The 25,542-nt window shown below is 42.6% G+C and overlaps 1 protein-coding gene across 5 annotated transcripts in view; it reads left to right on the top strand.

Annotated features, from left to right (window-relative positions):
* The window catches only part of NISCH (nischarin), a 93,984-nt gene extending 82,500 nt beyond the window's left edge, over nucleotides 1–11,484 (top strand). For all 5 annotated transcript variants that reach the window (XM_039546402.1, XM_039546405.1, XM_039546401.1 and 2 more), the window contains 6 exons: nucleotides 330–1,658; nucleotides 2,161–2,335; nucleotides 4,123–4,276; nucleotides 5,921–6,049; nucleotides 8,453–8,614; nucleotides 10,065–11,484. In XM_039546402.1, the coding sequence (XP_039402336.1) occupies nucleotides 330–1,658; nucleotides 2,161–2,335; nucleotides 4,123–4,276; nucleotides 5,921–6,049; nucleotides 8,453–8,614; nucleotides 10,065–10,693 (2,578 nt within the window). In that variant the 3' untranslated portion in view covers nucleotides 10,694–11,484. The remainder of the gene's footprint in view (nucleotides 1–329; nucleotides 1,659–2,160; nucleotides 2,336–4,122; nucleotides 4,277–5,920; nucleotides 6,050–8,452; nucleotides 8,615–10,064) is intronic.
* The last annotated feature ends 14,058 nt before the right edge of the window (nucleotides 11,485–25,542 follow it).

Genomic DNA, 25,542 nt, shown 5'->3' on the forward strand with positions numbered 1-25,542 from the left:
GGTCAGATGACAAGGTGCCATCCTGCTTTAATACTGATTAAACTATCATTGCATGTTTGGTGATTAAATTTATTAGGAATGAGGAGGAGAAGATAAGTGAACTCTGTGTACTTGTCAGTGCTCTAAGGGTTAAGTTATACCAGTCTTGTGTTTGAAATTGGTGGCTGAAGATCACAGATTCTGTACAAACTACACTGTGTTACACTTTCTCTTGAAGTGATTGTATAAGCTTGAGAATCACTGTCTTGATACACAGTAGAAAAGGTCTTGGATAGGTATGATTCCTCTTAAACTCAACCTTACACTCTTGTTTTTTTCTGTTTCTGAAGTTTGGACCATTCAGATGAAGAACCTGGTGCATTGCCTGACCCTCGTAACACCATCATCTTGCCTTTTACTTGTATGTCATACACTGCCACCAACCAGGATTTTATCCAGCACCTCTCCACCTTGATAGCACAGGCTTTGCAGAGATCACCTCCTTCCTCTACTGAAATAGAAAACAAAGAGAGCCCTGTGAGTGATTCCAGTGTCACAGATAATGAAGATGGCTATTTTGAAATGGGACTTGGAGACCGGACTTTCGAGTTCAGTGCTACGTCAGATATTGCTCCACCAGCTCCAGATAGTACAAGAGCAGAGAGCATAGACATAGTCAAAGTTCTCTGGAGTTTTTCTATTCAGGTTCATAAAGGAGGAGTCAGGCAGTTTGCCTCTTGTTTGGTTTTGACTGATAGTGTAGTAGCTGTGTTTGAGATTCCTCATCAAGATCCAAAAGGCAACTGCCAACATATCCCAGCTGCCTTGAAACTAGCACTGTGCTTTCCATATACAGATCTTACAGAGTTTGGCTTTCTCATGCCAGAAATATGTTTAACCCTCAAGGTGAGAAATAATGACAACTGCCTGTTTGTCATTTCGGACTCCCAAAATCTTCAGGACTTCTATTCCTGTTTACGAACATGCTGCTCTCAAAGCTGCACATCCCTGTTTTCAAGTTCCACGTTGTACTGTGGCAAAGCAAGCTTGCAAGAATTTGTCTACCAACTGATGGGATTTTATCACATTTCACCAGATGGCATGGAGATAAAAGGTTGCTTCCCAACTTACCTTGTTTACAGCAATAAAACTGATGTTCAAAAAGCCTTCCATCTACCAGAATCAGTGGATGATAACAGAGCATGGTCTGACCATGCCTTGTGTTCTGCACTTTATTCCACATTGTATAAATCTGCTGAACTGAGTCACTATGCATTCCATCCTTGTTGGATATTTCTGACACCCCAGCATTTGCACATAGTAAAGGTTGATTTTAATGTAATGCCATCTAAATGTATAGACTCAGAAGATGCAAGAAATGTATTCAAGCTGAGCAGAATTCCACTGGCTTCTGTTGTGTTGCATCCGACCAATCATCCCATACAGCAGAAAGGGTCATTTTCAGATGGACATGTGCTAGAGTTACTCATTGGACACAAATTTGTTACAGCAGTATTTGTTCTACCTCATGAAAAATTCCATTTTCTAAGAATCTACAGTCTTTTGAGGACACTTCTGCAGAATGTTAAAACTATAGTTATTTTGAAAGCTTCCAACAGTTTGGAATCAGTAAGAAATCACCTCTTGGATTCAAAAAACAGACACAGCCAGACAGCAGGGTAATTGACTCCCTTAAAATACATACCCTACAGCATTGAAATTAACGTGGCCTAACCAGCACAGTGTTACTGGAAACTTACGTTTAACAGTGCAGCAGGACCTGGGTGTATGAGAATCAGGCCCCTAGTACTTGTAGTGTCTATCCTTTCACTCTGGATACAGGGTTATACAATATCAGTTGACAGTTCATACCTGCTGCTCAGCTTTGTTTACAACCTATTGTATGCTCTTGTGAAAGAAAGCTTTGCATTTTGCCTGAAACCTAGTAGAAGGAAAGCAAACAGAGGTGTTAAAGTAAAATAATTTACGTAGTGAACAGGAACTCCATTGAAACAAAATATAATATGCTGCTACTAAACCCACAAATCTCTGTTATGAAATACAGAATGGACAGTATGAATGTTGCTTATGTGGGGAAAAAAATCTGCATCTCTACTTGTTAGTTACAGTTTTTGAGTGTGCATTCTGACCTGATGTTTCTTGGTCTCTTCTGCCTCCTAGCTTTTGCAAGCCTTGTTTGACGCTATCATCTTTATATCCATCTGAATTTCTGATGCAGAAAATTACGGAAGATAACCAAATTCCAGCTTATCTTCCAATATCTTCATCTCTTCAGTATGTGGCTGGGCTAAAAGGAAATGCGATTGTGGAGTTTTTCCATAACAGCGTTGCTGAGGTATTGTGTGCAAATTAGGGACACTTTATGCAGGATACCATCAACCTTTTAAAACTAGAAATGTATTTAAAAACCTTTCTTGTTCAAACTTAAACCCAGAACATAAGAGATACTCCTAAATCTGGAACTTACTGATCAAGACCCCAACCCTGTAACTGCTTCCAATTGAGTGAACCCCTATTCTGAGTCTCACAAAAGTTGTTGGGGCCTTACAAAGCTCCAGGTCTGGCCACAAGGTCCTCAGTGCAGGATCAGTACCTAAATTAATGGCATATTTGTCTTGAAAACAGTGTTTCTCCAAGGATGCAGCTTTTTTTTTTTCTTCAGTAAGAGTTAAGAAAGTTACAAACAATGGTAGGATGGGCTTTGAGAGAATTTAGTTGCGTGCCATTCAGATTTCACTGGAAGAGTGTCTTAGGGCTTCTTAGGTGATGCTTGTGTATAAATACAGAATTACATAGGCATAGCTATTGCATTTGCAAAAAGACTAGCGCTCTCTCAGTTGACAAATCCAATATCTGATACCAAGCAAATATTAGTTGGGATGTTAATGGGTTGGATGTCCAGCTTGAAAATACAACTCTTATCTTAAGTCATTTTGCTGTAGTTTGAAAGAAAACTCACTATGATCAGAATGAAAATGTCAGTTGAAAAGCTATTCAAACTTGCAGTGAACACCAAAGAATTTTTTAAGGTGCAGTTAACCAGACTTTCAGTAGAACGTACTCAGTCTACATGATACTCAATTCTGCAGTTCGTAAGTCTTCGACAATGGTTTTAGTTGAGAACCTACAGACTTTTTATGGAATGAGATCAAATTAGGAGCTGTTAAAATAATGGTTTAGAACAATGTTTCTCAGACTATGGGTCCTGACCCAAAAGGGGGTCACAAGGCTATTGTAGGGAGGTTGCAAGATCACAAAAAATATTGCTGGGGGAAGAAGGAGCTGAAGGGGGAAGGGAGATACAACAGCAGCACAGAAGTAAGGGTGGCAATACCATAAGTGTGCTCCTCTGAGTATGTACAGTAATTTGCTATCACTTTGGGGCAGGGGAATCATCACAACCTGAAATATTTTCAAAGTGAGGCCCAGAAATGCTGATTTAGGAAATTGAAACAGCAATATTGTGGCAAATGTTGGATGAAGGGTTTGTGAACTCAATTTGGTTTTACTGAATTTGGAAAAATCATTAGCGTAGTTTCAACAGATATCAAGTGTTCTGGGCATAACATCTAAGAAACTATGCCAGTAAGTTAATATAGTAAAATGCATTCTAATTCTACTTCCCAGTATAACATGTGTCTGAGGTAATTGCTAGTCATGCTTCCTCCTTTTTTCATAAAGCTGCTTGAAACTTATCTCCTCAGCAGTATTTGAAGGTTTGTGTTGCTCTTTGAGATATGGCAGGCGTCGTGAACTTTACTTTTACTTACAGAAGCTCCTTAACTAGATTTTATGGGCATAACTCTGCCAGGTTTTCTGGTTTTAGATTTTTTAAATAGTTCCTCATCAACTCTGTGAATCTTGGAATCGAATAGTGTGGTAGGCTAGACCACAATAAAAAACTTTCTGTCACCGATTCTTAATCTCATACACACTAGAACAGTTTCATGGACAACTCTTCCAATACAGCTGCACTCAGCAACTTTGGGGAAAACATTATCACACTTTTGTGTTCATATGTTAGTTTTGCATTGGTTTACCAGGAAAGCAGTTCCCAAAAGCTGCTTCTAGCAAGTCAGAGGTAAAAATGTGCAAAATCAAGCAACATAATTTGTCTTGCAGGTGGAAAACGAAGAGCTGAGACATCTTATGTGGTCTTCTGTTTTATTTTATAAAACTCCTGACACAGAAGTGACGGCTTGTGTGATGCTCTCAACAAAAGCTATTTACTTTCTGTTGGATGATTCTGTAACTCATACTAATGAGCATCAGTTGGGTAAGACAAAAAGGGTTAATTTTGAATCTCTAATAAAGTTGCAGGGTTAATTGGTAAGTGAGCCTCTATTGTCACACTCTTCTTCCTTTATATTCAAGGTGATCATAGAATCATAGATTATTAGGGTTGGAAGAGACCTCAGGAGATCATCTAGTCCAACTCCCTACTCAAAGCAGGACCAATCCCCAACTAAATCCCTAAATGGCCCCCTCAAGGATTGAACTCACAACCCTGAGTTTAGCAGGCCAATGCTCAAACCACTGAGCTATCTCCCCCCCCATTTTTGATTAGCACTCATTTTTGCAGCCAAGGGACTCTAAACATCCCATCATGGGTTTTTCCAGGCTCGCCCTTTGCAGCATGCATGCGTGCCTGGGGCTTTACCTTGCAATAAGGGTTTTGGGTCTTCATCCAGCACTGCACCTCAAATAGCCCCTTCTCCATGACGTCTGTGCATGCTTCTTTCTGATGTTACTTAGCAATCCCCAGCATCTTCTACGCAATTGAAATACCATTCCATTGCCAGCAGTAATGTGCGACAGGCCTAAGGGTTGTATTGTGCCCCTCTGTCATGTGAGTAACTTACTGACTACTTGTCAGTGGGAGTTGCATATGGTTCATGGGCATAGTGTGGCCCTGAGAATGTGACATGCTGTCAGCAATATTTGCCAGTTCGAGGAGCAAAACACCTCAATTGCTTTTGATACTGGGTCTCCCAGTCCGCACTAGCTGTTTACCACATGATTGTCTTCTCAGGAGCGAGGCTTAATATTTTTAGATTGAGGTTGCCTAATTTTATTTTGATTATGTATAAGCCATTCCTTGAATGTGCTCATCTTCAGAAGGCAAAGTACATGTTCCGCCAAAGAATGGGCAGAAATGGAGAAAGTAACAAACTCTAAACATTGAATATAAGTAGGTTATGTTTTAATGGCTTATCTGGCATGGTTGCTGAGTAGAGAGCATCCAGCTCTTTAATCTCGTTGCGCACAAGTAGAGATTTCCCAGCACGATGATACTGTGGCTCATTGTAGATCAGTGGCACGTGTGGTGGATGGGTTTCTTCTGGTTTGGGCAAGAATAAGACTTCTTCATAAACCTCTTTCCTCTTAACATTCCTCTGTTCACTCTGGCATGTGCGTTTTGGGCCAGATTCTTATTTCAGGTATACTACCAGAGATGAGGTTCAGAGCTGTAGTTTGCCCCAAGAAAGCTATTAGCCACCATTCATAAAGTGTGGTATCTTAGGACTAGTTTCTGCCTTTGAGTGCAGCCTGTGTCCATGTGTTTAGGGGTCCTGTGCCTTTGTGATATACTTTGAACTCTAAGAAAGTCTGAAAGCCAGATATATCATCCTCATAGATGGTGATGGGGGGTGGATATTTCACTGAATGCAGTACCATCTCTTGTTTCTGAATTTTTGGAATGTATCTGCATAAAGAAAGCTTCCAATATTAAATGAGTAGTCATTAAAGAAAAATGCTTTTCAAGGGTTTGTTTCAAGCACAACAGTGGAGAAATTTATAATTTAATTTTTAATATAGATCACTGTAGGATCTGAATATAATTATGTTTGTAGTCTAAATTTATCATTCTTCCTTTTTGTGACTTGCTCTTTATCATACTATATTCTTCGTTCATTAGACTTTTGGAATCACGAAAACTCAGATTTTGAAAATAGCTCTTTCCACCTCTCTTGCTGCTTTGTGCTAAAACTTAACGATCTGCAATCAGTGAATGTTGGACTTTTTGATCAGTATTTTCGAATTACTGGTGAGTAACATTTTATGCTGTAGATTTTTCTAGTTGCAGATACTACTGTCATCTTGATTTCATCCCTGTCTTCACTTCACTCTTGATACGGAGCACCATGTTATCCTGCTGCCTTTTTATAATTAACACATTTCCAGTATGTTAACATTTATGATGTCACACTGGTGCCACTATATAAATAAGCGTGGCTGAAAAGACTGTCCAGTTCCAGTGGCTTATGTTGCCCAATTAATAATTTAGGGGTGTGAAATTTTACACTTTCCTCGCCTAAAGTGAAATAAAATGTGGGGAAAATAATCACTTCAGCCATGTGTAAAACATTCAAGGAAAGCAGGAGTGAACATTTCCAATTGAATGTTTCATATCTTTTTGCAGTTTGATTAAATTCAAATCTTTAAGTATGCATGTGTACAACATAGTGCACTCAAAGGATTAAGTGATCAGTGAATGAAAATGTGCTCTGCATGTTGAGTGTTTTTCTTGATTTGTGTGCATAGTGGGTTGAAACTTGAAACTTGTAGCCTTGTTGTGATGCATTAGTGTAAGTGTTTCACCACAAGTGCCTCTGCCATTAAGATGTGTAGGCAGATAACCATGAACTACTACAAAATGATGGTGCTTATTGAATCTGTGGCTGTAGCTTCATTCAAGCAAAAAGCAGAAAATGATTTTATGATGGTTTAATGATATTTGGCTATTGCCTCAAGACTTGAATGGGCAGAAATGGAGATAGTAATGAACTCTAAACACTGAATATAAGTAAGTTATGTTTTAATGGTTTATTTGGCAGGTTTTCTGAGTAGAGCTCATCCAGTTCTTTAATCTAGTTGCACACAAATTGAGATTTCCCACCATATTTTGAAATAGATGCAAATATCCCTTGACTCTTACTCCATTATGAGAGTTAGTGTCTCTTGCCAAGAGACCATTCTGCCAGTTTGTTTGAACATGCTTCCCAGATACATAAGGCTAGTAAACAAAGGAAATATAAACTATTCTTCCCTAGTCTTTCATTCTTAAGAATTTGTAGCACCTTCCATTTTTAATGTGAATTTATCGTAGTCACTCATTAAATGTCATTTCCCATTATAATTTTTCTTTTGGCTTCCAGAAATTATTGTAAATGTTTATGCCTTGAAGCCTCTATTCCATCCCTTTAACCAATTTTTAAAATTACATGGTATGTCCTATTTTCATGTCTCAGTGATGTGATGCTAACAGAGACCTCCAGCAAAAGTAGACACTAAACTTCTAGCTGGCCTAGGGTAACATTTGCAAAAGAACCTGTCCCAGTTTGAAAAGTGATATAGGTACTTGGATGGCTAAATCTCAATGAAAGTCAAAGGGATTCAAGTGACTTAGTAGCCTAGAAGCTTTTGAAAATTTTACCTCTGCTCTTTTTGGGAACATAATAACTAGCTTAGCTTAGCTCTCCTAAAAACAAACCCCATCAGAGAATAATATCATCTATGTCTTATATAGTACTTTTAATCAGTAAGGCCAGATATTTAATTAAAATATAAAAAATAAATTTCAAGTTGACCTGAGACCCAACAAAACAAAGAAATCCAAAGTTAGGGATACAGTTGTCAACTCTGTTCTTAGCTTTCCCTGTCATGTGAAGATTGCGATTGAAGGTATAATTTGTACTGCAAAGTTTATGGGAGACTTTAAGACTGAAACCCAGTCTTTATACATTTTTAAAGGGATTCTGTCATCTTGAAATCTAGTGACTTTAATATACAAGTTCAAGTATTACAACTTGCCTCTGACTACCAGATGCTGGACTAAATGATGGCATTGATCACTCAGTAATTGCACTGTTTGTTCATTTCCTCTGAAGCACCTGGCATTGGCTGCTATCGGTAGACAGGATACTGGGCTAGATGAATCATTGGTCTGACCCAGTGTGTCCATTCTTATATCCTCTCTGCTGTGGCAAAGACCCTAATGAGGAAACTGACCATAAAAAGGTGATGCTGTAGGTGACCTTAATCAAAGTGTAAGTGCACAAATTGAACTGGAAAAGCAGGAGGAATTTTTCCTTTAACTTAGTTCACTTTTAACATCCGTAATTAAAATATTTTCAGAAATTTGTCTTCTTTTGAAGGTAAATTTTCAAAGTAATGAACAGTTATGGAGTTAAATGTCTACATTCAGAAATGTTCATATCCAGTGTTCCAAAATAAAGTACCTTATGAAAGTACATGCTCTAATCTTTCAGTAGGTCTGGGAGGGTCCCTTATCTTTTGGTCAGAGGATCAGTTCTAACTAGTTAACCAAATAAAGACATCTCAAATCCGTCACTACAGGAAATATTCTATGGTGGTGAATGAACGTCTGCTGAAATTGTAGTAAAGCTACAAATAGATATGTAACTGGCTTATATTCTGTCTTCTCCAGGACATTCTGCAGATCATATAGTAACCTGTCTAACCAGAGACAGTTACAGTACTCATGCCTTTATACAGCACCTCATGGCAGTGCTGTCATTGCTGGCACGCACACCTTCACCAGAACCAGTAGATAAGGATTTCTACTCTGAATTTGGGAATAAAAATACAGGTAAATGGTCCATTCTACACTCTTAGGTTAGTATATCAAATACTAGAGGGGTAGCCGTGTTAGTCTGGATCTGTAAAAAGCAACAGAGTCATGTGGCACCTTATAGACTAACAGAAGTATTGGAGCATAAGCTTGCATGGGTGAATACCCACTTCGTCAGACTCATGTGGTGGAAATTTCCAGAGGCAGATATAAATATGCAGGCAAGAATCAGTCTAGAGATATCGAGGTTAGTTCAGTCAGGGAGGATGAGGCCCTCTTCTAGTATATATCGAATACTGTGTAATGTGTATTTTTTAAAAATCCAAAAGTAAAAGATTTTATGCATTGATTGTCTGCTTCCTATTAACTCAGTTCCACTTCCACTTGAAGTCCTGTGTGAGTTTATCCTAGACTTTCCTGTCTGAACAGAAATGTTTAATTTCTAATACATTTGCACAGGGGGAGGCAATATGATGATATAATTCTCCTTTTATAGAATCCAATAAATTACATCCCTTACATAATCTTTTGGGCCATCTACAGCTGTAGCTTGTATTTATAGGTTAGACTTGTAACTTAGCGCTCTTTAAGGAACAGTCTCTTAACTTCTGCAGGAGAGAGACTTTTTTGGTCTCTAAAGGTTGTACGTTCGTGGACCAGTAACAATGACAGATTAGAGAAGATTTAAGGGATTTTTAAAATGTGTTAAATTTGTACCTTCAGCTATTAAAATGCACAGTGATAACTCTGCTTTTGGCTAGGATTTCTAAACTTAGCAGAAGGTTCTCTAAATAAAGCTGAATTTTTTGATGGTGCTTGTGATTATTTTAAGAAAGCTTTTAAGGAAATCATTGCTTAAGTCTGGCCTAAAACATTTTACTTACAGCCACTTATGGTAGACCAGAAGCAGCGAATCCTCCTCCTACTGCAGGAGCTTGCTCCTTAGGGAGTGGTGTGCACATCATGATGTGACATTAGACATAACACACAATTTGTGAGAAAGTTCTTTTCAGAGGGACCATTTAAAGATGTCTGTTCATCTGCTATAGCAATAATAAGGGATTTCATATTTGTGTTCTCAATGATTCCATACTGGATTCAATCCGTTTAGAACTCAAAAGTTGATTTGTCTCTCCAACTACTAGCAAGACAAATATTATCTATGGTCTGAGAATCCAGCTATTTTTTTCTGCCTCTTACGTCACCACCACTACTAAAGATTATTTAATTGGAACTGAAAATGGTTGACGATGCAAGAGGCAGATGAGAAATCCAGTTAAGGACATGCAATCCAAATAAATTATTCACGTATTTTATACAAATAAAAACTGTGCATAAATAATGGCTAAACTTGAGTTGTTCCAGCTGCAACAAACTGTCAAAGGATCTAATGTTTAGCCACATGCATCAGGGAAGTATTGTGTAATACAGAATTTAAAGTAAAATTCATGTATATTTGTGCTTGCAGGAAAAATGGAGAATTATGAACTGATTCACTCTAGTAGAGTAAAGTTTATATATCCCAGTGAAGAGGAAATTGGGGACCTTGCTTTTCTAGTGGCAGAGAAGATGTACAGTTTGGCTAACCTCCAGTCTCTAAATATCCTTCTGTATGTGTTGGCATTTCAAGTGAATCATACAGAAGAAACTGCTCAAGCCAATAGTTCACTTCAGCCTAAAACACTCATTTTAACCAGTTCGGATTTGTTCCTTTTCAATGAGGATTATATCAGTTACCCGCTACCTGAATTTGCAAAGGAACCACCAAAGAGAGACAAATATCAACTCACAGATGGAAGACGAATCCGTGATTTAGACAGAGTGCTTATGGGCTATCAGACATATCCACAGGCCCTCACGTTTGTGTTTGATGACGTTCAGAACCAAGATCTCATGCAGAACCTAATGCTGGATCACTTTGGAGATACTTTCAGTGCCCCAAAGTTAAATGCTAAACATAAAGGCAGTGGGAATAGAGAGATCCAGTGGTATATCTTTATCCCAAGTGCAGAAAGCCGTGAGAAACTAATATCACTGCTTGCAAGACAGTGGGAGATCTTATGTGGTCGGGAGCTGCCTTTGGAACTCACTGGATAATTGTCGCACAGCTAAGTGATTGGAATGTGAAATAAAGAACAGTACTTGAATAAGTAGGACTTTGGTATTATCTGAAAACTTAATCAGAGGCTGATGCTCGACTCTATTGTCATTATGGTTCCCTTGTGCAGTGAACAATTTAATATAGTAATACAGTATAAACTTCTGAAGTGTTAACTGAGAAATAAGCTTTTTGTAAATTCTATTTTTATGCAATGGTATACGTACACGATTTTCATGAAGCATCCTGGGAAACTGTATGGAACAAAAGGAGTCAACACTAGATGTTGTCTAGGACTATTAACATTTCCACTATTTTTCAATATATATCAGTCTAACTGTTCTATACAAACTATACTGTGTAAATAATGGTAAGAAAAATGCTTGTGACGTTAAAAGTGCAATGGTATTTGTACAAGATGTATTTTATTGGGTATGCTGCTAACACTTATTATTTAATGACAACAAACACTTTGACATTTTGTCTTTTTGAGGTCAAATTTAATTGTTTGCTGCTAATCATGAACCTAGTGAAAAAAGTCACCTGGAGAAACCACAATTAAATGTTACATTTTCATCTGAAATTATAGTTCCGTGGCACTCTTTCATTATAGATTTGTAAAATGATTAAATCAGTTTGCTACTGTCATGGAAATGAAGAGTGCCCAGCATTGATAGATTAACATTTTGCCAGCAAATAATGGTAAATTTGCACCTCTGAGTACCAAGTGTTGTTTGTTGCCTACTTTCTCAATACAAATAAAGTGAAATTTGACAGTTTGTTTACCTGACTTGTTTTCTGTATATCTTTATTCACACTGATTATTTCAAGCATTTGCAAGATTGTATAAAGCAGCGTAGCTGCAGTGACTGCTATAGAGCTTATGCCAGTTTAGATCAACTGAGTCTCTGTCCCTAACTCTAGAAGTATAAATAACTGTTCTGGTGATGACTGTAAGTAAGTGCTTCTGATTTATAGCAAGGTTGTTTTGTATACATTTTTGTACCCTTCTCATCATTGTAGTATCTGAGCGCTTTCCTGTAGGGCCTTAACTTTACTAGCGTCTATCTAATGGCAGGGGGAGAACTTTGTTTTGGAATATTTTGTATTATATAAAAACACGTTGCTATATGTTTATGTTGGAAAAGGAAAGATCAAAGGTGTGCCTTGCACTTAGCGGGAAGGTGTTGAGGTTTGTGCTGGTCCTTAGTTCCTGCGGGAGTTCATTCTACAGCCTTGAAAGCTGCCCTCTCCTGAACAGATGAGCTTTTTTGCCCTTACTGTAGAAAGTTCCATTGTGCTAGAGGAGCAAAGTTGTCAACCACAGTCTTCATCTCAGAGCTTCATTTGATCTTGTAGATATCCTGGGTCCAGATCATTGAGTGCCTTGAAGATAATGCCCGAGACCTTGTATCAATGCGATATCGTGTGGGAAGCCAGGGAGCAGAGGACCGGTTTGATGTATTTACAGTAGCCCATGTTGCTGTGGAAATGTGTACCATCTGGAACTTCCTAAGCACTGAAGGCTTCATTCCCAGGTATATTGAAGTGCCATAGTTCAGCTGAGATGACAAAAGTGTGAATAACCAAGGCCAGTTTGTCATACACCAGAATAGGACAGAATCTCCTAGCTAACTGGAAAGTGTTACTGGCTGCCATGTCAGAGCTTAGCATCAGTGAGTAGTCCAGGAGCACTCCTAAACTATAGACTGAATTAATCAATTGTGGGTATGAACCTTCCACCAAAGGAGACTGCCCTGTGGCCGTAAATTCTTCAGGAAAGCAAGACATCTTTTCTAGTTAAGTCAGGAATTTAATACATACAACAACCTGACCCTACAAATACCTGGCGACGCGACCTTCTATACCTGGAACCAGCTAGAGCGAATGGCCCAGGATAGAAGACTATGGAGATCTGTTGTTGGCGGCCCATACCCCGGTTGGGGTGACGGGCATGAATGAATGAATGAATGACCTCAAATAGCATTTTTACTCTTCTAAGCTTCACTGCCTTTAGACCAAAAAAAACTTCCTCTTTTACAAGAGGAAAATTAAGGGTAAAATATTCAACGATGCTGAGGTCCAATTGAGTTACAATGACTATTAGGCTCCTCAGTGCCTAAGTCACGTGTGAAATGACGACTTAAATTCTTCTGAAAATGTTTACCTTAGGACAACTTAAAAAAAAGGTCTCTATCTTGCAGATATTTAATAGAAAAGCCTCACAGATGATTTGTATACAAGTATAAGGGCCAGCGTCTGCTGTTTAAACCAGAGTGACTCCACTCAAGTTACTCTAGATTTGTGCCCTAGTAAGTGAAAGCACCTATTTGCACCTATGCTAAAGTGAAGAAGAGTGTTTAGAGGTAGAGGCCTCCTAAAAGCAACACTTGGGTCTGAACGTTATGGTAGGTGAAAGCAACATACTACGCCTGTTTTACCATACACTTACTTATTTTCCAGGAAGCACTCATTTTAAAAAATAAAACTGACCAAATGTGAAGGGAATGGCTTCTAGAAGGAGCTTCTCTGGTGCTGGCCTTCTGTTAGATTCTTTAGTCCAAAATTCTCCACAGTCAGCCAAAAGTAATGTAGCTAGGGTATGATGTGTAGATTGTTCTGTTGGAAACAGCCACCTCTCCCTGGGGAGAACACACAGAATGATTGTTTCATCATCATATAGTGTTGCTACAAGCAGTGCAAAATACTGGCCTGGAAAACCCTTGTCTTCCTGAATTTTCAGGATTGCCTACCATAAGGGGGTTTTGAGTCTGATTGGGACGTTTGACTGCTACTAGCCTGAATAAGAGCTGTTATAATACTGATGAGATGCACCTGATGTGCTTGGAGGGAATTGCTCATAATTCTTCCTACTTGCTTGGGATGTGGGGGTTTGCCTTTTCCTTGCACACCTTGTGTACATGTGGCTCAACATTCTAAGGAGAAAACTCCATCTTGCTATTCATGAGATCTGTCTTGGGAATTGCATGTGCCAAATCAGTTCAAAACCAGGACCGCTTGCCTTCCTGTCATGGAATATCCATCTAGAAGAAGTCAATACCTTAATTGCTTGAATGTTGAAACAATCAAATATGATCAGTTCATACATAGAGACCAGGGGCTACAAAAAGCTTTAAAATCCACACACTTTAGCTTGGTTAAACTAGCCAATCATGGAACCAGGAAAAAAGAGTAGGATTCCTTCTCAGGATCTTTGTACCTGCTTCAGTTTGACTTTCCTCCACCTTGGGGCAGAGCTAGTTAAATAATTTATTGGATAAGTATTGCAGTATTTTTCAAATGATATAAATATTTTTCATTATTAACCCAATTTAGAGAGCTGAGTGACTGATCTGTGAATTGCATGATATTTTTCTAATAAAGTATTTTCAATCACTTATTCAGCCAGATGAAGGACATGCCATGTGTAGTGTGTATAAAACATCTTCCATCCTTAACCATCTCAACCAGCTCTTCATTCACTTCAGGTTTCAGTTCATGATTGCTCTTCTTGGGTTTGTTGTTTAAAGTCTCACTCTATTGCATTTTCTCTAGCTCCCCTCTCACTTTGGCCCTAATCCTGCAGTTGGATCTACTTTACATGGACCCCCATGCCCATTAAGAGCCCCCTTAAGATCACTGGGGCTTTGTGTGGGTGCCAGGATCTGTCCATGCAGATTCAACTACAGGATCAGAGTGTTTGTTTCTATTCCACTCCCTTCACTCAGCACCAGCCTCCTGTGCATCCTATCGCACATCATCCTCAGTATTCAGATAAGTCTTCAGCTGCACATAAAGTGCAGGACACCCTTGATCTCTGCACCTGATCAACTCCGTTTCTATTTTCATTCAAAGCCTCTTATCTCTCACCTATACTTCTTGAATATCTATACCTCTGTTCTTAGGCCTGGTCTACACTAGGACTTTAATTCGAATTTATCAGCGTTAATTCGAACTAACCGCTCAACCGTCCACACCAGGAAGCCATTTAATTCGAACTAGAGGGCTCTTTAGTTCGAATTTGGTACTCCACCCCGGCAGGTGGAGTAACGCTAAATTCGCACTTGCTAGCTCGAATTAGGCTTGGTGTGGATGCTAATCGAACTTAGCAGCTCCGGGAGCTATCCCACAGTGCACCACTCTGTTGACGCTCTGGACAGCAGTCCGAGCTTGGATTCTCTGGCCAGCCACACAGGAAATGACCCGCGAAAATTTGAATTCATTTTCCTGTCTGGGCGGTTTGAATCTGACGTTCTGGTTGCACATCGGGGCGAGCTCCGCAGCACCTGCAACGATGCAGAGCTCTCCAGCAGAGGAGTCCGGGCAATCCCAGAATAGAAAGAGGTCCCCAGCATGGAGTGACCGGGAAGTCCAGGATCTGATCGCTGTGTGGGGCGAGGAGTCTGTGCTCTCGGAGCTGCGCTCCAACAAGCGGAACGCAAGACATTCGAGAAGGTTTCTAAAGCCATGAAAGACAAAGGATACAGCCGGGATGCGATGCAGTGCCGCGTGAAAGTGAAGGACCTAAGACCAGGGTATCAAAAGTCAGAGCGCAAACGGACGCCCGGAGCCCAGCCACAGACATGCCACTTCTACGAGGCACTGCATGCCATTCTAGGTGGGTCTGCCACCAGTGCCCCACCAGTGACGGTGGACTCCGAGGACGGAATAGTGTACCGGGACAGTTCCTCTCCTGTTCGCCGATGGGGAAGATGAGGAAGGGTCTTTAGAGGACGGCGCAGGCGACTTCGAACCCACTCCCGCTTTCTCTGACAGCCAGGATCTCTTCATCACCCTCACAGAGATCCCCTACCAACCGCCCCCGTTAACCAGGACTCGGAATCAGGGAAGGATCAGGCGGTAAGTGCAACACACGTATAAACATTTATTTTTATAACATTGTTATAGAAAAATAGAAACAGTATTTACAAAATTCTAAATATTAAACTATAATATATATTAAATTATATGAAGAGAAGGTCCACACAAATGGACTTTAAAAATTCTAAATATTTACAATTTAAAACATTCTAAATATTAAACTATAATATATATTAAACTAAAAAAAGAGAAGGTCAACACAAATGGGTATATAAAAAAAGTCCACTAGCTACATTTATACGAAGGTGTCCTTCAGATACACGCAAAGACTCCGCATCAGGTTCTACTGAAGAGGTCGCTTGTTGGGCGCTCCGTGGAAGCAGACTCTTCCACGCCAGGACATCCGAATATAGAGTGGAACCATCGCCTCTACTAGCATTGCTGCATATGGTCCTGGTCTGTGCAGTGCGTCCGTAACATGCGGTCTTTCTGGGCACGAGTGACCCGCCTCAGGGTGATCTCGTTCTGCAAATACTGCATCTAAGTAGGGCAATTAGTGTAGTGTTACTATTGTTAATGGTTTACAATTAGGTTGCATAACAATGACCTCGCCTAACAGCCACGTGCGAGAGGCCACAGAGAACAAGCATGCATTGATCGTTCCGTGCGCTGGCGGGAGGGGCTGCTAAAGGCTTATCCTTTCTGCTTTGCACATTGCCTTTAGCAGGAGAGCACAGCTAACCAGTAACTGATAAGCAGTATGTACTGTAAGGCTTACCAGGACTTTGTGCAAGAGGGATGCAGCTATCTTTCCTCGCTTGTGCGCTCTCCAGTGCAATGGCGCCGCCAATGAGAGCGTATTCCGAAATCTCGGACTAGTTCTGAGATCTCCTGAGACTTGGTTCCCTCTTTGGTCTTGTTAACTGAAACTGACTAGACTGTGTTTACTGTTGGCAAACATGTATGTGTTCAAGGAAATCACCTACTTTTTCACATCACACAGCTTCGGCTCCTTCCCGGACTGCCCCGCCATCCCCCTCGCAGAGGCTGGCTCGGATTAGACGCCGAAAGAAAAAGACAAGGGACGACATGTTCCAGGAACTGATGGCCAGCTCCAGAGCGGAGGCGGCAGAGCAGAGACAGTCGAGGGAGAGCCTGTGTCAGCAGCATCGCACACACCTGGAACGGGAGGATAGGTGGCGGCAGGAAGACCAGCAGGCGACTCAAACGCTGCTTGGTCTAATGAGGAGCAAACGGAGACGCCCGGCGCCTTGTAGATGTTCTGCAAGACCGCAGTCAGGAGGAGAGAGCCCCCTGCAGTGCATCTGCAACCGCTCCAACGCCAAGAAGTCCTGTCCCCCCCTCACCCAAAGTGACAAGACGGAGGGGCGGTAGGGGCCGTGAGAACTGTCCCTGCACCGCAGCACACCGATAATGTTAGAGACAACTGTCGCGCTGTAAATTTGTACAAGCTCTTTCTTTACAGCATCAACCAGTCCCAACTCCAAGTTCAAACCCCCCACTGTGTATTACATTATTAAAAGCGGTTTGGTGTTACTGACTGTTTCCGTCACGTTTCTGGTGTCAGAAGACTTTCTGTTGTTCTGTGGGGGGGGGGGGAATTGTAATGTCACTGCATAGCCCACAGTGCCATGCTACAGACTTGGCTGCAGGGTCAACTGCAGGGCACACACAGACTGCAGTCACTAGGCACCAGGGACAGTCTGTGTGGTGTATGCTGCCCCGGGTCTTTCCTTGATGTGTATGCTTGTGCAGGGTCCTGGTGCCTGCCATCCCCGAATGTAAAGGCAGGCTTCCCTTCACATGCATTTGGACCGTAGTCACGATCCTCCCCGGTGCCCCGAGCCCCAAAAAGAGACCTCATCCAGGGGCAGATACTCACCCTTCCCCCACACCCCTCACCCCGTCCAACGCCCAAACCCACAGCCGTCATGGTAACCCCGATCCAAGGACGGCACCCCGCCTTCCTGCAAACCCACCCATCAGTGCACACCTTAACCAGCACAGAATGCTTCCATGTTTCAACGAATAAACAGAAATGCAAAGTCAACTAAAGATTTATTATTAATTACTAAAACATGTCCTTAGTTTTAAAACGTCCTTGGGAAGTGGGGAAAACTTGGTTTATGATCAGGCTCTCTTAAAATCAAGTGGACAGTCACAGGTTACCCTGCTCTGCGAGGAAACTCGCTTTCAAAGCCTCCCTGATGCATATCGCTTCCCGCTGGGATATTCTCTCAGCACGGGTGTCTGGCTGATCGTAAACAGCAGCCAGGCGATTTGCCTCAACCTCCCAAGCGGCCACAACGGTCTCGCCCTTGCTCTCACAGAGATTGTGGAGCACACAGCAAGCAGCAATAACTACGGGATATTCTTTCGCTGATGTCCGAGCGAGTCAGTAAGGTCCGCCATCTCCCCTTGAGATGTCCGAAAGCACACTCCACCACCATTCTGCACTTGCTCAGCCGGTAGTTGAAGAGTTCCTTTTCAGTGTCCAAGGCGCCTGTATAGGGCTTCATGAGCCAGGGCATTAGCGGGTAGGCCGGGTCCCCGAGGATCACTGTAGGCATCTGCACATCCCCAACCGTTATTTTGTGGTCCGGGAAGAAAGTGCCTGCCTGGAGGCGTCTAAACAGACCAGAGTTCCTGAACACACGTTCGTCATGAACCTTGCCCGCCCACCCGACGTTGATGTTGGTAAAACGTCCCCTATGGTCCACCACAGCTTGCAGCACCATTGAAAAGTAGCCCTTTCGGTTAATGTACTCGCTGGCCTGGTGGGCTGGTGCCAGGATAGGGATGTGAGTCCCATCTATAGCCCCACCGCAGTTTGGGAATCCCATCGCGCGAAGCCATCTATGATGGCCTGGACATTTCCGACAGTCACTACCTTTGAGAGCAGTTGCTCAACGATTGCGTGGGCTACTTGAATGACAGCAATCCCCACGGTAGATTTGCCCACGCCAAAGTGGTTCGCTACTGACCGGTAGCTGTCTGGCGTGGCAAGTTTCCAGAGGGCTATGGCCACTCGCTTCTGCACAGTCAGGGCTGCTCGCATCCTTGTGTCCTGGCGCTTCAGGGCAGGGGACAGCAAGTCACACAGTTCAAGGAAAGTGCCCCACGCATCCTGAAGTTTCGCAGCCACTCTGTGTCATCCCAGACCTGCAGCACTATGCGGTCCCACCAGTCTGTGCTTGTTTCCGGGCCCAGAATCGCCGTTCCACACCATGAACTTGACCCATTGCCACCATGATCTCCACTGCCCGGCGTACCCTGCTTTGTGAGAGGTCTGCGCCACTCTCCTCACCGTGCTGCCGGAGCCTCCTCGCCCGGTTTCTCAGCATCTGACTGTGGAAGAGGTGGACGATAATGTGCGAGGAGTTGACAACGGCCATAAGTGCAGCGATGATCGCAGCGGGCTCCATGCTCGCAGTGCTGTGGCGTCCACGCTGTAACCGACCAGAGAAGGGCGCGAACAGATTTCCCGCCGGCGCTTTCAAGGAAGACAGGGAGGGCGGGATTGACGGTTCAATGACCGACACATTTTTCCCCCCAGCATGCATTGGGGGGAAATCCCACAATTCAAATGGGCAGCGGGGAGTGCGGGAACTGTGGGATAGGTTCCCACAGTGCACCGCTTCCAAAGTCGAAGCTGGCCCCGTGAATGTGGACTAAGAAGTTCGAATTTGTGTATTTAGTATGGATACACAAATTCGACTTATTAAGGTCGAATCCACAAATTCGACTTAAGTAGATTCGAAATAGTCCTGTAGTGTAGACAAGCCCTTAGTTATATATCTCTGAAAGCATCTTGCGTATAGTTGGCATAAAAGATGCTCTGCAAAATATAACTGCATTGTAAGCACTAGTGGGAATGCAAAACAAACATTCTTTATCCCTTGGGGCTAAATTTCAGTGTGGAGTTTTGTAGGTTCCTTTTGTGATTTTTTTTCTACCCTAATTCTACTGTAGTATGTACCACTTGCTATGCTTCTGAGACAGTCTTCAGATTGGTAGTACAAGTTATGAGAGCACAAATGTATAAGTAAAAGAATTACCCAGTTATGAAGAAAAATGGCTTCCCAAGACCATCTTACCTAAATTATACAGGCTGGATCCACAGCTGGTGTAAATTGCTGTACCACCAGTGAACTCAACCAAACCATATTGGTTTACACCAAGTGAGGATCTGGCTCTACATTTTTAACTTCCCCTATTTATTATAATTGTAAAAGGATGCATCTAAATGAATCTTTTTTTGAACACATGACTGAAGGAAAATAATCCACGTTGTCCTGATCTGAACTTTGTCTCCCCTGTTTCAGGATGAAATTTTACAGCGCTGGTTATGTCCCCATAACTTCCCATCTGTGCCATATCCACTTTTATAGCATGTATGCACCATTGTAGCTGACCATGCTGCCTGGATATGTGTGTGTTTATATAATAATCAGCCCCTCTTTTACTTGTTTTCCTGTTCGTGTCAACTTAGATGCAGATTTCTGTATAACAAACTGTTGGGAGAATTAAAATAAAGCTCCATCCCTTTGCCCTTTTTGTTTAAATTTCTATCTGATTAATATCAAAGATTCAGTTAATTCATCTTCAGTTGTTGTTTACCTTAGAAAGAAAATAAATTAAGATGGAATATGATAAAATATATAGAATAACGAATGATCTTGAGCAGTGGTTTTCAAACCAGTGGTTTTTTCTGGCTACCCAGTTGAAGAAAATAGTTGATGCCCATGACCCAGTGGAGCTGGGGCTGAGAGTTTGGGATGTGGGAGAGTCTCAGGACTGGGGCAGAGAGTTGAGGTGCAGGGGTGAGGGCTTGTGTGGGGTGGGGCCGGGAATGAGGGGTTCAGGGTGTGGGAGGGGGCGCTGGGGTGTGGGAAGGGGTCAGGGATTTGGGCTGAGGTGCAGGCTCTGGCTCTGAGGTGGGGCTGGGGATGAGAGGTTTGGGGTGCAGGAAGGGGCTCTGGGTTTGGGGGGCTCAGGGCTGGGGCAGGGGGTCGGGTGCAGCAGGGGGCAGGGCTCCAGGCTAGGGATGTGGGCTCAGGTGGGGCTGGGGATGACGGGTTTGGGGTGCAGGAAGGGGCTCTAGGTTTGGGGGGCTCAGGGCTGGGGCAGGGGATTGGGGTGCGGGGTTACTTTGGGTGGATCCTGGTCAGCGGCACAGCAGGGGTGCTAAGGCAGGCAGGCTTCCTGCCTGTCCTGGCACCGTGGACATGCTGTGCCCCGGAAACGGCCAGCGCCCTGGAAGCGGCCATTAGCAGGTACAGCTCTGCAAGGCTCTCGCCCGCAGGCACTGCCTCCCGCCCCCCAGCTCCCATTGGCCAGTGTGCAACACCCCATGGCCTCCCCGCCTAGGAGCCGGACCTGCTGCTGGCCACTTCCAGGGTGCAGCGCAGTGTCAGAACAGGTAGGAACTAGCTGGCAGCACTGCCAACGGGACTTTTAACGGCCTGGTTGACGGTGCTTACCAGAGCCACTATGACCAGTGCCTTACATTCTACAACCCAATACTGGGTCGCGACCCACAGTTTGAAAACCACTGGTCTAGAGAAGGCGCGTTAGGAGCATCGGTTCTGTCTCATAACACAACAAGGTGACAGTCAATTAAATTAAAAGGTGGCAAATTAAACTGATAAATACTTTCTCATACCATATTGTTAGAATGTGGAGCTCATCATAGGAAGTTATTGAGACTGCAAATTTAGCAAGATTCGTAAAGGGACAAACATTTATATGAGTAATAAGAGTATCCAGAGCTTTCATAATGATAAAAATTTAGGAAGGGGATATAAAACCTCATGCTTCAGAGCTTAAAGCAATTTCTATGAGAGATCGAGATGAGATCTATGTCAGAGGCAGAATATCTCCCACATCTGCTTCCTGCGAGGTTCTCCCACTGGCCGCTGTCAGAGGCAGGATGCTGGGCTACATGGACTTCTGGTCTGATCCTGTAAGGTAATTGTTCAGTTCCTACAATAATGTTTTTAAAATGTCTCTTGGGCCTATGCTATGCATGGTCTGCTTGATCACTTCTAATAGCAGCAGATCTAATGTAACTACTAGGCTGGTATTTGCATGTATGTTGAGCTATTTACTGTGCCCCCTTGAAAGTTTAAACTCTTCAGGGTTGCGGTTTCTACCCCCATATCCCTAACACTAGCTAGGATGCTTCAAAGCAGGCTGAGACTGATGGAGCACTGTGTATTGCCTGCTAGCAATCCAGGCCTCAAGTAGATGCATGGTGGGACAATGATGTAAAGCTGTCTACTCAGGAGAGGGTTACTGTAATGGACAAGCGAAAAGGGGGGGAAACTTAAAAATGTGGGGCAGGGATCAAAGGAGATTTGCAGACTCCCTCAAGGAGAGAGGGAGAGCCCATAGCTACTTAAATGCTCTGTGAGTTCTTGTGAGACCAGAGCTTTTGGAAACTTGAATGTTAAATGTGATATTCCTCTACCCTTCTCGCATTGACCTGCTCAAACTGAGATTGCAAGGTAGAGATGTTCTCCTGGAAGTTAGTGTTTCAATTCGGCAGTGCTATTCTCAACTGCACTTCTAGCATGAGCCAAGCAGCTGAACCATAGTCTCTTAGGTTTGTTTCAGCTGAATCCATGGCAAACCACTTGCTGCCACTTCAGCCAGATATATTATCAGGTGTCTCCATGCCAAGTCATTATCATATAGCACAGTCATGAGGATCTGCACTACAGTAAGGGAATAGAGTAAACTAGTATCTCATGCTGGCTTGAGCTGGTGGTTGCTTGAGCTGGGGTTTTCAAAGCAGCCTAAAGGAGTCCCATTGAATTTCCGTGAGAGTTGTCTAACTTTCTTGGACTTCTTCGAAAATCCCAGCCTCATGACATTACCTAGTAGGTTAGAAAGGCAGCAAAGTGAAGCTGTTAGAAGGGAACATGTGGCTGGCACCCGTTAGAGCAGAGAGAGATTTTAGTGTGTGTGTAAAAGACCTGGATGTAGGCCATAGGGAGAAGTAGCCTAGAATAGACAGCAGTCACTTGCCAGTATTTCTATTGCAAATGCCATGCTGCACCTGAACTACTTGAATTAACAGGATGTGAACCTAGATAATACCCTCCTGAGTCGCTCAGCAACTTTTTGCTCCCGAGATGGAGGTCAAACCAGGCACTAGTCAGCTGCTTGGAATATGACAGTTGTTTTGTGAGTGTGTGTGTGAAAGAGAGATAAACCCTCTCTTCAAGTCACTGTGTGACTTCTCTTTTTTGCTGTCCTAAGCAGACTGTTGAATGCCTGCCCCTTCCAACCTGCCAAAGGAGAAAATGCGTCCCTTGCAGAATCACTCTCTGCTCTGGCAACCAATACAAAGGAATTTTGCTGCCTTTAGGAACTTTGTTCTGCTTCTGTGATAGAGTAGGCCCTGTTCTCCTATATAGTACTTGTGGCTTGGCTGGTTGTACTCCTTAACTGTACTTTTTCAGTTCCACAGTCTAGGCATTTATATAATTCTGAGCAAATAAAATTTGTTCTTCCAAAGAGCATAACAAGGGTGTTTATTTCTTTCCACAGATTTAAAAGAATTTGCAACCCCCCGCAAAAGCCACATGGTATGATAGAGTGAATGGTAAATCGTTTGTGTCTCTCATTTCAATCAAGACTGTGTAAACAAAAGGTTTCAATAGCAGGAAATTGCCCAAGCTAGCTATGACTGCAAACACTACAGAAAGAAGGCTGGTGACCCGCTGTTTCCAAATACAAATGGATGAGGGTGTGTGGAGGGTTAGTAGACATTGCTACATATCTTGCCTTTGTTAGAGAAATTTACTTTCCAACTGGGATGCATTCAGTTACCTGACTAAAACCCATGAACTCTACATTTACTGTATTTACAAAACAAATGTCAACAGCAGTTGCCTTCCCAGCAGTTATAGCACTCAGCTTGTTTGGTTCACGCAGTTATGGATAAGACAAATTAGATGGGTGGCTGAGAGAGAGCCTGTAGGATAAATATCAAAGGCCTCCAAATGTAGTTGCTCACAACCTTACGGGTGTTGAGCATTCTCATCTCCTGCTGAAGTCAATGAGAGTTGAGAACCCTCATCTATCTATTGATATTATTTATGTGGCTCTCATCACTCTTGTTTTTAAGCACCTGACTTATTAAGGCCAAGATCCTCAAAGGAATTTAGGTGCTTAACTCCCATGTTATCCTCACAATACTCTTGGAAGGTAGGGAAGTGTTACCCCATTGTGTGAGGTGAGTCACCAAGTAGATTACCACAGACTTCCTGTACAGGTCATTTAAAGACTGAACTTGAACCCAGCTCTCCCAAGTCCATTGTAAAATGCCACCATTGTCCCTCATGGGCTACCCTTTCTATGTCTTTGATGTCAAGTCCCATGCATTTTTCTTTTCTAAGTACTGTTTGATGGAGGGGTTCTCTCAGTTGGCCCCTTTTATATGTTCCTTCAGCTGCACAAAGGCAGGTCCGTCATGGCAGATGGTCTGGCTTCTTTCTTAGCATATGTCCCAGACATTTCCATCATCTTTTCTGGATAACAAGTTGCTGAACTCTATGATGAATCTCAGAATTTGTAATACATTCATTTTATTTAATACTGTGCATTTTCCTGAGGCATTTGCTTGCAAAGACATTTAGGTGTCCGTCTATACCTTTGGTGGATTTTTTAATAGAGCCAGCAATGGAAGTAGCAGTGATTGAGTTGGCTATTGTTAAGAGTTAGCTGACAGTAGAAATTATTGTTGTCTTCACACCACCAGAACCCACCTGCAATCTCTCAGGCTGGATCGGGCAAAGGATGTCTCCCATCACTAATGCTGGTTGGTTGGTTTGATTAAAATGCTTTTTGCAGGTGTGGTCAGTTCAGCCCCTGTGGAAGGTGCCACATAGAAATTACTACAGGCAGAGACTTTGTTACCCATATCACAGGAGCAATACATGCAGCAGTAATGCAAATTTGCCCTGCCAATATTCTGTTTTATTCAGTTGTTGGCCTCTTTGGTCAGACTGCCCATAAAAGTGACAGGTAAGCGAGCACTTGGAATGATGTTGGCTTCTATCCACTATGAACCGGGGCAGAGACTGCTATCTGATGGTAATTACTACTGGTCCTCCAGAAACCCAGGGCAAAAGGTATCTGACCCTGTTAACACTTCTGGGTTTTGGTCAGTCCCGCAAGTTACTGTAGCTGTTTATATTGTTCCAACTCCTGCAGTAACAAGTAGCTAAAGTTTTCTCTTCATTAGCGCTGCAAGTTTTCACACAGGTTGCTGGAATAATAACTGGAGTAAACTGCCTGTTCCACTAAGAGGCAGCAACATTGTCTGGTTTAAAGAAAACCTTTTAATCCCTTATTTTATGCCCTGTCACTGTAAAATGGAACTGCTCAGTGTTCATTTTAGATTGTGTATCCTCCTCTAACTTGTTTGTCTTAACTGAAGTATGCTCTGATAAGAAGGCATAACAGTTGGCACCATGATATCTATAACTCAAGAGAATTTCCCTACAGTAGGTTAGATATTACGGTGATAGACAGCAATCTAAAACCCTAAGATTGGTCCTTGTTTCACCTTTTGTGTCTGTGACACTTTGGGTGCCGAGCACTTCTGAAAATCTGGCCATCATTGTCGCATTAGGAACTACTGTGTGCTGATGTTTTTTGGAAATCTGGCCCTTCTTTAGGTCCCTCAGTAAGAGTTTCGCTCTCTTGAAAATCTGTCCCTCAGCTGTGGATGCTGAGCACTTAAAAATCTGGTCTCCATGTGACCAGCCAGCTCAAGTACTCTGCTCACCATGAGTGGTCCATGGGCCACAGTTTGGGAGTATCTCTTGCTGCCAAGGCAGCTCTTAAGGACTTCTCTGAGAATTTATATAGGAAGTACCAATGTTATAAATTGTCAAAGTTCCCTCTTAAAGTGTAAGATCCAGCAAGATTACCATATCTATTCTTACACTGCTCTTACCCTCCAACTCCCAAAATGTATGAACATGAGCAC

Source organism: Mauremys reevesii, linkage group 7, assembly GCF_016161935.1.
Source record: "Mauremys reevesii isolate NIE-2019 linkage group 7, ASM1616193v1, whole genome shotgun sequence".
Lineage (NCBI taxonomy): Eukaryota > Metazoa > Chordata > Testudines > Geoemydidae > Mauremys > Mauremys reevesii.